The sequence below is a fragment of the Cajanus cajan genome, chromosome 2 (genome assembly GCF_000230855.2).
Source record: "Cajanus cajan strain Asha chromosome 2, NIPB_CcT2T_4, whole genome shotgun sequence".
Classification (NCBI taxonomy): domain Eukaryota; kingdom Viridiplantae; phylum Streptophyta; class Magnoliopsida; order Fabales; family Fabaceae; genus Cajanus; species Cajanus cajan.
In genome coordinates, this window is record NC_138518.1 from 939,602 (window position 1) to 951,686 (window position 12,085).

Below are 12,085 nucleotides of genomic sequence, written 5' to 3' on the forward strand. Positions count from 1 at the left end.
TAACTAAATATTATATTTGATCTTGAATATAATTACAAAGAACAATATTACTATTAATTAGTGGCTAAATTTTAAAAATTGTAAACTCTTCACGTGTCCCCATATTTTGGATTTCATGTTGAAACAACAACGCGCGTATTAATGTCGGTTTACTGGGACCCACATTTTGTACACGTGGCGGCTGTCGGTGCGCATCTTTTCCCGAAGTTTTGCCATTCGTAAGCGTCTTATAAAAAAAATAGGAAAAGAAACAATAAAATATATTTTAAAAAATTGGGACCCTACTTGGCCAAGCATTAGTGGCTACTAATGGTTGGAGACCTACAAATAAGAATTTTGGAAGAAAAAGAAAAGGTAAAGAAAAATAAAATAAAATTATCAAAAGGGAAAAGGCCACACTGATTCTGCAGCTTTCAATGAGGAATTTTTTAAATTAATTTTTACTGGTGTTATTCCAGAATATTTTCCTTTTTTTCTTATCCCACTTTGTTTAATCGTGCTCCTTTCATCTTGTACTAACCGTACTTCGCACCCGGGCTCCGAGCCCGGATTAGCAATACAAAACAACTCTGGGCACGCGGTGCATGACGTCAGTCTGGTATTTGAGCAAATCATACCTGATTCCGAGGATCTCGTCCCAGACCGGATCCGCCCTCCAATTATATCATATCATGATATATCTTATCTCAAGCCTAAAAGCCCAAGGCAAACCTAGATCACCTCAAGGTACGTGCATTATATATATGAGACTATTACTCCTGCAAATTCTAACTTTGGCATCGGAGTCTCTTTTGCAGGTACATCCCCCATCTTGGAGCACCAATACATCAGGCAAAGGAGGCTCACCGATCTTACTGGACGGATCACCTCTACGACCAAATTCCGGTAAGAACACATCTTATTCTAGATTCACTTTCTTTCTTTGCCTAATTAAAGGTATGTAATATATTCTACTTAAGATATATAAGAATAACTTTTGTGGTTTTAATTAATCCAAAATAATTATTATAATTGATTAGTTTTAAATATGTAACCATATTTTTACTCTTATATTATCTATGGTTGAGAATTTCCTTTGATATAATTTAGAATGAATTAGTGGTCTTTTCTACAAGGTATTTTATAAAATTTGTATTAATTTTAGTTTTTTTTTATCAATAATTATGAGAATGTGTTTATCTCTCTAATCTCTTAAATTCTTTAATTGTCATTTATCATTTTTATTAATATTGGTGCATAAATTTTTATATGAAATAATTTCTTCATTTTTCCTATAAAATTTAATGATAAAGAGAAATTAATAAATTTTAATTTTATTTTATAAATTTAATAAAATCAACTAATATAATTACTTGTATTAATTTTTGTGATTCAATTAAAAGTGTCATGTAATAAGGATTGGGGGAGTACTAACTAAGAAATAAAGAAACTTTACTTAATAATTACTCCCTTTGTTCTCTAATATAAGTAGAATTTTTTAAATTTTACATATTAAGAAAATTAGTTATCTATATTAAATTTTACTAACCTCATAATATTTTTCTTAAATTGTTATTGTTATAAGTGATAAAAAGAAGTAATGCAACTAAAAAGTCAGAGAAGTATTTTAAACAAAATATCATTAAATAAATAAAAAGTAGTAAAAGAAATTTTATATTTAAGAGAAAAATATGTGTGCACGTTTTTTCCTTGCTTATAATAAAAAATAAAAAGAGTAACTAACAACTTGCATAAGAAAAATAAGTGAGAAGTAATTAATTAGTAACTTTAAGATTCTTTTGCTTAGTGTCACTGAGAGGGGAATATATATGTGTGTTTTTGGAATAACATCTATTCTTAAATTCTAATTCTCTCTGTCCGATATTTAATTTAAATTTATAAAATTAATTTGTAATATAAATATTACTATTTAGTTATATATAGAGAGAGACGGGAATCTATTTTAAAAAATTATAATTTATTTAATACACTGTTTCAGTAATTTAAATGGACAGGTAATTATAAAATATTTATTTGTTTTTAAAATATTTGACCATTTAATTTAAAATTGTTTAATTTTTAACGTACTTGTGTTTTTCATTTCAATATATATATATTTTAAAAGTTATTAATATATATTAGGGTAACATAGAATTTATATATATATATATATATATATATTAACATATAAAAAAATATTCTTTTTAATAATTGTACTAACCGTACTTCGCACCCGGGCTCCGAGCTCGGATTAGCAATACAAAACAACCTCGGGCACGCAGTGCATGACGTCAGCCCGGTATTTAAGCAAATCATACCTGATTCCGGGGATCCCGTCCCAAACCGGATCCGCCCTCCAATTGTATCATATCATGATATATCTTATCTCAAGCCCAAAAGCCCAAGGCAAACCTAATTCACTCCAAGGTACGTGCATTACTTATACGAGACTATTACACATACAAACCCTAACTTTGGCATCGGAGTCTCTTTTGCAGGTACCTCCCCCATCTTGGAGCACCAACACATCTGGCAAAGGAGGCTCACCGATCTTACTGGACGGATTACCTCTACGACCAAATTCCGGTAAGAACATTTGGCGCCCACCGTGGGGCCGATCGAGACAGCCCTTATCGGCCACCTGTATGGTTTCTACTCGAAGCCACATCAGATGAGCAACAGAAGACGCTGCACACTCAGCCACCATGGACAGCGACGCTGCGACCTTAAGAAGGCTAATCGACCAAGTCGAACAGAGCGCTAGCAGCATGACGCTGACATGCGCAACACGCGTGTCCAGCACGAAAGTGACATAGCGGCGATACGGACCGCCAATGAAGCAAACCTCGCAGCATTACGAGCCGAGAATGAGTACATCCGCGCCCAGCTCCCTCGACACCTTGGTAACGTCTCCGACTCTGAGCTCAACCTCAGCGGAGCAGCGCGGAGTGGGGCAAGTCGGGAACCCGGATCAACCCTCTCACGGGACATAATTGGTGCAATCGCAGGAGGCTTCGCAGGAGGGGGAGCCAGCAGCTCGGCCCGCAAGAAACACCTGCGTAAGGTTAATCGCGTACACTTCGCCACCTGCGCTTTACGCCGGAACCCGCCAGTGATAACTTTCACCAACGACGACTATGTCGGGGTCAGCCGAAATCAAGACGATCCCATGGTCATAGCTGTGGCATTGGCCAATTGGGAAGTTCGCAAGACCTTGGTCGACCAAGGAAGCTCGGCCGACATCCTATACTGGCCAACATTCCTCAGGTTAGACATCCCCCACTCTCTCATACAACCTCATATTGAACCTCTAGTCGGTTTTGCAGGAAAAAGCATTCATACTCGGGGATATGTAGACCTACTGACGACTTTCGGAGCACCCCCGGTTTCCAGACAGGTCATGATACGATACCTACTCGTGGAAGCCGACACCTCCTATAACGTCATCATCGGCAGACCAACCCTAAATCAGCTCGGGGCGGTGGTGTCCACCCCGCACCTCACAATGAAATTTCCAAGGCACGATGGGAAGATCATCTCCATCAGAGCAAACCAACAGGTAGCGCGACAATGCTGCGCAGAAAGCCTGGAAATCGCCTCACCGAGCGAACAGCGCAAGAACGACCTTACCGCTCTGGCTCACACCGACCACGAAAAAATCACCGATCTCGACCCGAGATCCGACACTCAGGACGAACGACCCAGCCCCGTCGATGAGCTTGACGACCTTCAAATCGGCAAACTCCCCGGACAAACCACGAAGATCAGCCGGCAATTAACCCCCGAACTACGACAGCAACTCCAAGCGGAGATCCTCAAGAACGCTGACCTCTTCGCCTGGTCTAGCGCTGACATGCCCGGTATAGACGCAGACTTCATCTACCACAGATTAGCAATACATAAGGAAGCAAAACCAGTCGCCCAGAGAAAGAGGAAGGTCGGCGGCGAAAGACGGGAAGCCGTCATTGCCGAAATGCAGAAGTTGCTCAACGCTGGCTTCATCCGTGAAGTCAGGTACACGACATGGCTGGCAAACGTGGTCCTCGTAAAGAAGCACTCGGGAAAGTGGCGTATGTGCGTCGACTATACTGACCTCAAGAAAGCATGCCCCAAGGACTCATACCCCTTGCCGAGCATCGACAGGTTAGTCGACGGAGCCTCCGGACATGCCCTCCTCAGCTTCCTTGACGCTTACTCTGGGAACAACCAGATAATGATGTACCCACCTGATGAAGTGCACACGTCCTTCATCACTGACCACGCCAACTACTGTTACCGGGTGATGCCCTTCGGCCTAAAAAATGCGGGAGCAACATACCAACGGCTGATGGACAAAGTATTCCACCACCAAATTGGGCGAAACTTGAAAGTTTATGTGGACGACATGGTGGTTAAAACCATCTCAGCAACGGACCACGCCTCCGACCTCACCGAGGTGTTCGCCCAGATCAGGAAGCACAACATGCGCCTCAACCCGGAGAAGTGTGTCTTCGGCGTCCAGGGGGGTAAGTTCCTCGACTTCATGATCACCAGCAGAGGAATCGAGGCCAACCCCAAGAAGTGCCAAGCTATCATACAAATGCAAAGCCCACAAACGGTAAAAGAGGTTCAACGCCTGTCCAGACGGATAGTCTCGCTATCCCGCTTCATCCCCAAACTTGCGGAGAAAGCAGGGCCAATCTTTACCCTGCTAAAAAAGCCAAAAACCTTCCTTTGGACAGATCAATGCGAAGAAGCTTTTCAAAGCTTCAAAAACTTCCTCACAACTCCGCCAGTCTTACGGAGGTCGGATCACAATACCGACGTCCTTCTCTACCTGGCGGTGGCAGAAAACGCCATCAGCGCTGTCATCGTACAAGAACACCAAAAGACACAAACGCCTATCTACTTCATCAGCCGAGTCCTCCAAGACGCGGAAAGAAGATACCAGATGATCGAGAAGCTGGCGTTGGCACTGGTCACCGCAGCCCGGCGACTCCGACCCTACTTCCAGAGCCACCAGGTGGTAGTCAAAACTGACTACCCCATCAAACAAATTCTATGAAAACCTGAGCTCGCCGGACGTATGATTGCCTGGTCGATAGAACTGTCCGAGTTCGGCATCCAGTACGAAAACCGTGGACCCCTGAAAGCCTAGTGCTTAGCTGATTTTGTAGCCGAGCTCACGCCAGCTACTACTGAGGAATCCCAGGCATGGACCCTGCATGTTGACGGGTCCTCCAACTCCAAAGGTGGGGGTGCAGGCATCATTCTGGAAGGGCCAAACCAAGTCACCCTGGAGAAATCCCTCAAGTTCGGTTTTAAAGTAACCAACAACCAGGCAGAGTACGAGGTGCTCCTTGCCGATCTAAGGCTAGCCCACGATCTCGGAGCTCGAAGAGTGAACTGCAACAGCGACTCGAAGCTCATGGTAGAACAGCTCAGTTGGACATACCAGGCAAAAGACACCCTCCTACATCGGTACTTCCACATTGCATCCCGCCAGATCTCATCTTTTGACGAATTCTCTATAAAACATGTACCACGAGAGCAAAATACCAGAGCAGACCTCCTATCAAAACTCGCCAGTACTAAACGGCCAGGTCAACACCGAACCATCATCCAGGAAACCCTGCACTCACCTAGCTTAGACGACAAAATCGTCAATGTCAACGACATTGAAGAACGGGGATGGATGGCGGACATCTGGAACCACCTGAAAGAGGGGACCCTGCCCAAAGACAAAGACGAAGCACGAAAGGTGAGAATGAGATCAGCCAAATTCATCATCATCGATGATGAATTATTCAAACGTGGGATTTCCACTCCACTGCTCAAATGCCTGACCACATCTCAAGCAACCTACGTCATCAAGGAAATCCATCAGGGGATATGCGGAATGCACTCCAAAGCGTGCTCAATGGCAGCCAGGGTACTCCGAGCTAGATACTACTAGCCCACTCTGAAGTCGGACTGCCAAAACTACATCCAAAAATGCAAAGAGTGCCAGCAATTTGGCAACGCACGCCGACAACCTCCCGAAGCCCTTCACCACATGATGTCAGCGTGGCCTTTCTCCTAGTGGGGAATGGACATCCTCGGGCCATTCCCCCCTGAGAAGGGTCAACTAAAATTTCTCCTAGTGGCAATCGACTATTTCACCAAGTGGATTGAGGCGTGCCCACTCGCCAAAATCACCACCGAGAACGTGCGGAAATTCACCTGGAAAAACATAGTCTGCAGGTTCGGGATCCCCCACACCATCATTACCGACATTGGACGACAGTTCATCGCAGAAGAATTTGAGAACTTCCTCCAAGAACTCGGAATCAAGCATCTCCCAACCTTAGTGGAGCACCCCCAAACCAACGGCCAGGCCGAGGCAGCCAACAAGGTCATCCTCCGAGAGCTTAAAAAACGGCTCGGGAACGCAAAAGGGCGTGGCCCGACATGCTCCCCAGCATCCTCTGGGCATATCATTGTACCCCTCAGTCGACCACGCAAGAAACACCCTATAAGCTAACTTACGGAGCCGACGCAATGATCCCAGTTGAAGTTGGAGAACTGTCCCACCAACGCCAAGTCTTCAATAGCGAACAGAACGCCCAAGAGCTGGCAGCCGACCTCGACTTGGTGGACGAACTTAGAGACGAGGCCCAAATCCATGAAGAGGCCTGCAAGCTCCGAGCTTCCCGGCGATATAACTCCCGGGTGAAACCCCGCTCCTTCCGAGCAGGCGACCTGGTATGGCGACTATTAGGAGAAGCACGGAAAGACATGTCAGATGGGAAACTCACACCTACTTGGGGTGGCCCTTTTCGAGTCACAGAAGACTTGGAAAATGGAGCATATAGATTGGAAGAACTCAGTGGGAAACCCATACCGCGAACTTGGAATGCTATGCATCTCAAGTTCTATTTCAGTTGAACTTTGTACCAATGAGCCGTGCACTCTTTTCCCGCCTCAGTCTTTGCCTGAGAGGGTTTTTAACGAGGCACACATTTTCATCAATAAAATGACTCGCCCCCTTTTATTCATACTCTTACTTTCATCATTTTGTTCACGATTACTAGAGGTCGAGTACGAACCTCGCCACGATTATTAGAGGTCGAGAACGAACCTTGTCGTGATTACTAGAGGTCGAGAACGAACCTCGCCGTGATTACTAGAGGTCGAATACAAACCTCGCAACGATTGTTAGAGGTCGAGAACGAACCTTGTCGTGATTACTAGAGGTCGACAACGAACCTCGCCGTGATTACTAGAGGTCGAATACGAACCTCGCCACGATTATTAGAGGTCGAGAACGAACCTTGTCGTGATTATTAGAGGTCGACAACGAACCTCGCCGTGATTACTAGAGGTCGAATACGAACCTCTCCACGGTTGTTAGAGGTCGAGAACGAACCTTGTCGTGACTATTAGGGGTCGAGAACGAACCTCGTAGTGATTATTAGAGGACGAATACGAGCCTCGTCGCGATAACTAGAGGTCGAAAACGAACCTCATCATACCTATACTCAATTAGAGGTCGAAAACGAACCTCGTCACGCTTATTAGAGGTCGAATTCGAACCCCGGCATTGCAAAAGATAAGCTCAAACACTCGCAACACGCCATCAAACAAAGAGCCGAAGCTGTAACGACCCGCCATGGTCTCTACACTTAGTGGAATCGCACTACTACTAGTGAACTAAGGAAAATATTAAATTGGATAACTCATACATACAGGTATAGATAAGAATAAAAATAACCAAATTCTTTAAATACAAAATAAAATGCCATATATGTACAGTCATCCCAAAAATAATACTCCCTAGTGCCGGTCAAACAGACAAAAATCGCTACCCAAAATGGTAACCCTAACACGAGGATCAAACTCCCCGTCTCGCAGCGGTCACCTCGACTCCAAGCTAGCCCTGACCTGCTCCCATACCAAGTATGATCATCGCAGTTCCACCACATGGAAACAGAAGGGTAAGCTAGAATTCACAAATGAATCATAATAATCTATACTACACAATCGTATTCATAGAGTCACACCATACACTCTATCCAATACTACTCATGCATAAAATATAATCCACCAGTCATGAAGTCAAACACCACACTTCATCATATTAATAATCATGCAATAAATGCATCTCATGATAGATATCAATGCATATCAATCATCTAATGCGTCGTCACGCATACACCTAGGAGATCTCCATAACAATAGAGCTGTATAAGTGACATTCCATCCTACCGAAACCACCCCAACCGTTTTCACGCCCAATGCGCCCGCTCGGTCACAGCTAAACAGGATATATAATCCTCCCTCGGGTTTACTCGGATGATGTCACTTACACAATTGGAAGTCCAAATCCACCGTCAGGTATAGCACAGCTGGGTACGGGCTTACCACGACCTTGGCATGCATTAACCAAGTCAATTGTGGAGTTCGCCCACCGACTATCCGCAAGGATCCACGCACCTTCCCGAGTACTTGGTTAAGGGAATAACCCTCGACCTCATACCCCGCTCCAACACTAGCTAAGGACTTAGAGGAGACTCACCCAACCCAGTGGCCTATCTAAGCACCACTCTCCCAAATCCAATGGCCTCCCAGACCACCACTCTCATATATCAGTGGCCTATCCAAGCACCACTCTCAAGAGACTCTATGTGAGCTCTTCCAGTTCGAAAACATTTTTCCTCTCCTCAAGTCCTAGGCTAGACTCATGCCATAAGGCATCACATGCAATAATGCATCACACATCATAATGGTCTGCCCACCATCATGATCAACAATCATACACATGTCATAAGACATCACATGCAATAATGCATCATACATCATAATGGTCTGCCCACCATCATGATCAACAGTCATACTCATATTCAAACATTCATACGTATCATCACAAAGCATACATATGAATCACACCGCACCATACATCATATATCACACATATATGATCTAACATTTTAACTTTTAACATATTTACGCTCGGCGTAGCCTGAGCTCGCCCAGCCTAATCCCAACCTGAGAGCCCTAAGCTCTTCCATGCCTGGCGCACTCAACCTGCGCCTAGTCTAATCCCAGTCAGAGAGTTCAGAAACTTTCATCCAAACCAACAAATCCAGTCACATGCAAACACAAAACACAATACATAGGCTCCATACAACTTAAATAAACCTAGAATCAACATGCACCCATCTGATGCATCAAATTCACCAGAAACCCCATTTTTTTCCAAGACTTTGAACAATTAGCGAATTCTCCGATCCAGCCATGGATCCTCAACTTTCATGCATCAATTGAGTTTCTAAACTCACATGCAACTTAAATAACAAACATTCTAGCTTCCCTTACCTGAAGATTGGCTCAGATAGCCAAAGACTGAACAAAAGTAAAATTTCCCCTCGAGGCTCAACTCGGAACTTCAGTCCTCCCAAAACAAGCTTTCTAATCTGAATTTCAAGAAAAGTCAGAAGGAGTTAGTGATCTAGAGGAGAAAAGGAGTCAAACAGAGAAATTTGGGAGAGAAAGGAGCTCACTGACCCAGACACCTTCTCTCTAAAACTTCTCTCTAAAAACTCCAAAACTCCTGAAGGCCCCCAACCCCCTATTTATAAACTTTCGGATTGGCCCAGAACGGCCCGTACCGAGTTCGGAACGGCCCGTTCCGAACTCCCAAATCACGCACAAAATTAACGCCCAGAACGGCCGGTTCTGAAATCAGAACGGCCCGTTCCGGGACTCATCCGGAACGGCCCGTTCTCCCTCCGGAACGGCCCGTTCTCCCTCCAGAACGGCCCGTTCTCCCTCCAGGACGGTCCGTTCTCCTTCCCAGAACGGCCCGTTCTCAACTACAACATGTAGTTCAATTCAGTAGCTTGGAACGACCCGTTCCAGTTTGGGAACGGCCCGTTCTGGGCTACTGAATCAACCTCTTTTTTTTTTTTTTTTTTTTTTTAACAATGTTACAATACTCCCCAACAAATAGGAATTTTCGTCTCCGAAAATAGGTCTACCTGAAGAGAGGAATGGATACTGTTCCTTGAATTGACTCTCCACCTCCCAGGTAACCTCACCAATAGCTGCATCCCAAACAATTCTCACCAAGCTGATGGATTTGCCACAAAGCTTCTTCAACTTGTGATCAACCACAGCTACCGGTCTCTTCTCATAGGTCAAGTTCTCTCTAACTTGCACCTCATCCATCTCTACTACTTGACTCAGATCTGGGATGTACTTCCTAAACTGTGAAATGTGAAACACATGCTCTCCCTCATCAAATTCTAGAGGTCTCCTCCTCCTACCGGCATAGGACTTTCATCAACTCTGGGTAGCCCTCAACCTTTGCTGAATTTATCTCACCATCTCAGTAGTATGAAGAACTAACTCTGGACCAACCACTACTAGCTCACCCTCTTGATACCAACATAATGGAATCCTACACCTCCTGCCATATAAAGCCTCAAAAAGTGTCATGCCAATAATCAAGTGATAACTGTTATTATAAATAAACTTTACCAATGGTAACACCTCTTCCCAGCTACCCAGATGATCCAACACATAAGCTCTCAAGAGATCCTCCATTGACTGAATTGTCCTCTCCGACTGACCATCTATCTGTGGATGATAAACAGAGCTTAACCTCAACCTTGTTCCCAAAGCCTGATGCAGAGTCTGCCCACCGGGAAGTAAACCTTGGATCTCTGTTAGAGATAATACTGTAAGACACTCCATGCAACCGTACTATCTCTCTGATATACAACTGTGCAAGCCTCTCCAAGGACCACCTCTTGATAGGAAGAAAGTGCGCACACTTGTCAACCTATCAACAATCACCCAGATAGAGTCACTGTTCCTAGCTGTCCTAGGCAACCCAACCACAAAGTCCTTAGTGACACTATCACACTTCCACTCGAGAATCTCCATCAGCACTAAGCTCAAAGCACTAAGCTCAAAAACAGCTGCCCTCTTAATACCAAGCAATCCCAAAATCCTCAACAATTCTAGATCTTGTAATTGCTTAGTTCCCACCTGTCTCAAGAACTCATTAGTTATGGTGATCATACCGCAACTAATGTGATCTTGGACAACCTCCACTTCTAGTCTCAAATCTCTAAACTACTCAATCAGCTCCAACTCCTTAATCAACATAGCTGACACATGAATGGATTTCCTACTCAATACATCCGATACCACACTCGCCTTCCCAGGATGATACATCAACTTAAAATCCAAGTCCTTTAGGAATTCCATCCACCTCCTCTACCTCATATTCAAACTCCTTTTTATCACTAAATACATTGAATCTCGCATCATACAGATAGTGTCTCCACGACTTCAAGGCAAACACCATAGCTGCAAGCTCCAAATCATGAGTAGGATAATTCTTCTCATGAGTCTTATGTTGCCTCGAAGCATACACTACTATTCTCCCTTCCTGCATCAACACACAGCCCAACCTCTGGTGAAAAGCATCACAAAAACATATCAAAATACTCACCAGTGTCAGGTAACACCAAAACTGGAGAAGTAGTCAATCACTCCTTCAATTCCTGAAAACTCTGCTCACAAGCGTCCATCCAAACTAAAAGTTGATCTTTCCAAGTCAGTTAAGTCAAAGGCATTACTATTCGAGAGAAACTCTTCATGAATCTCTGATAGTTACCCATTAACCCAACAAAACTCCTAATCCCCGTAACAGTCCTCTGACGCTCCCACTAGATCACAGCCTCCACCTTGGCTGGATCTCCTGTAATCCCCTCTATCGATATCACATGCCCTAAATCTCACCTCAGACAGTCAAAACTCACCCTTGGACAGCTTGGCATACAACTACCTCTCTCTCAGTACCTGTAAAACCAACCTCAAATGCTCATAGTGATCCTCCAAAGATCTAGAATACACCAATATATCATCAAAACATCGAAGCTCCCCTCAGTTGATCCATCAACTCATCAATTCTCAAAAGCGGATACCTATTCCTTATCGTTAATTTATTTAGTTGCCGATTACCGATAATCACACAAACGGGCCCCACCATCTTTCTCTACTAACAGTACCAAGGCACCCCAAGGAGAAACATTGGACCTCACTACTATTTCTCCAACAAATCCTCAATCTGTTT

At 44.1% G+C, this 12,085-nt stretch overlaps 1 protein-coding gene across 1 annotated transcript; it reads left to right on the plus strand.

Annotated features, from left to right (window-relative positions):
• Positions 1-6,408: 6,408 nt before the first annotated feature.
• LOC145954054 (uncharacterized) lies at positions 6,409-6,885 on the plus strand. Its single transcript, XM_083067727.1, has one exon. The coding sequence runs from the start codon at positions 6,409-6,411 to the stop codon at positions 6,883-6,885; it is 477 nt and encodes a 158-aa protein (XP_082923853.1).
• Positions 6,886-12,085: the final 5,200 nt, after the last annotated feature.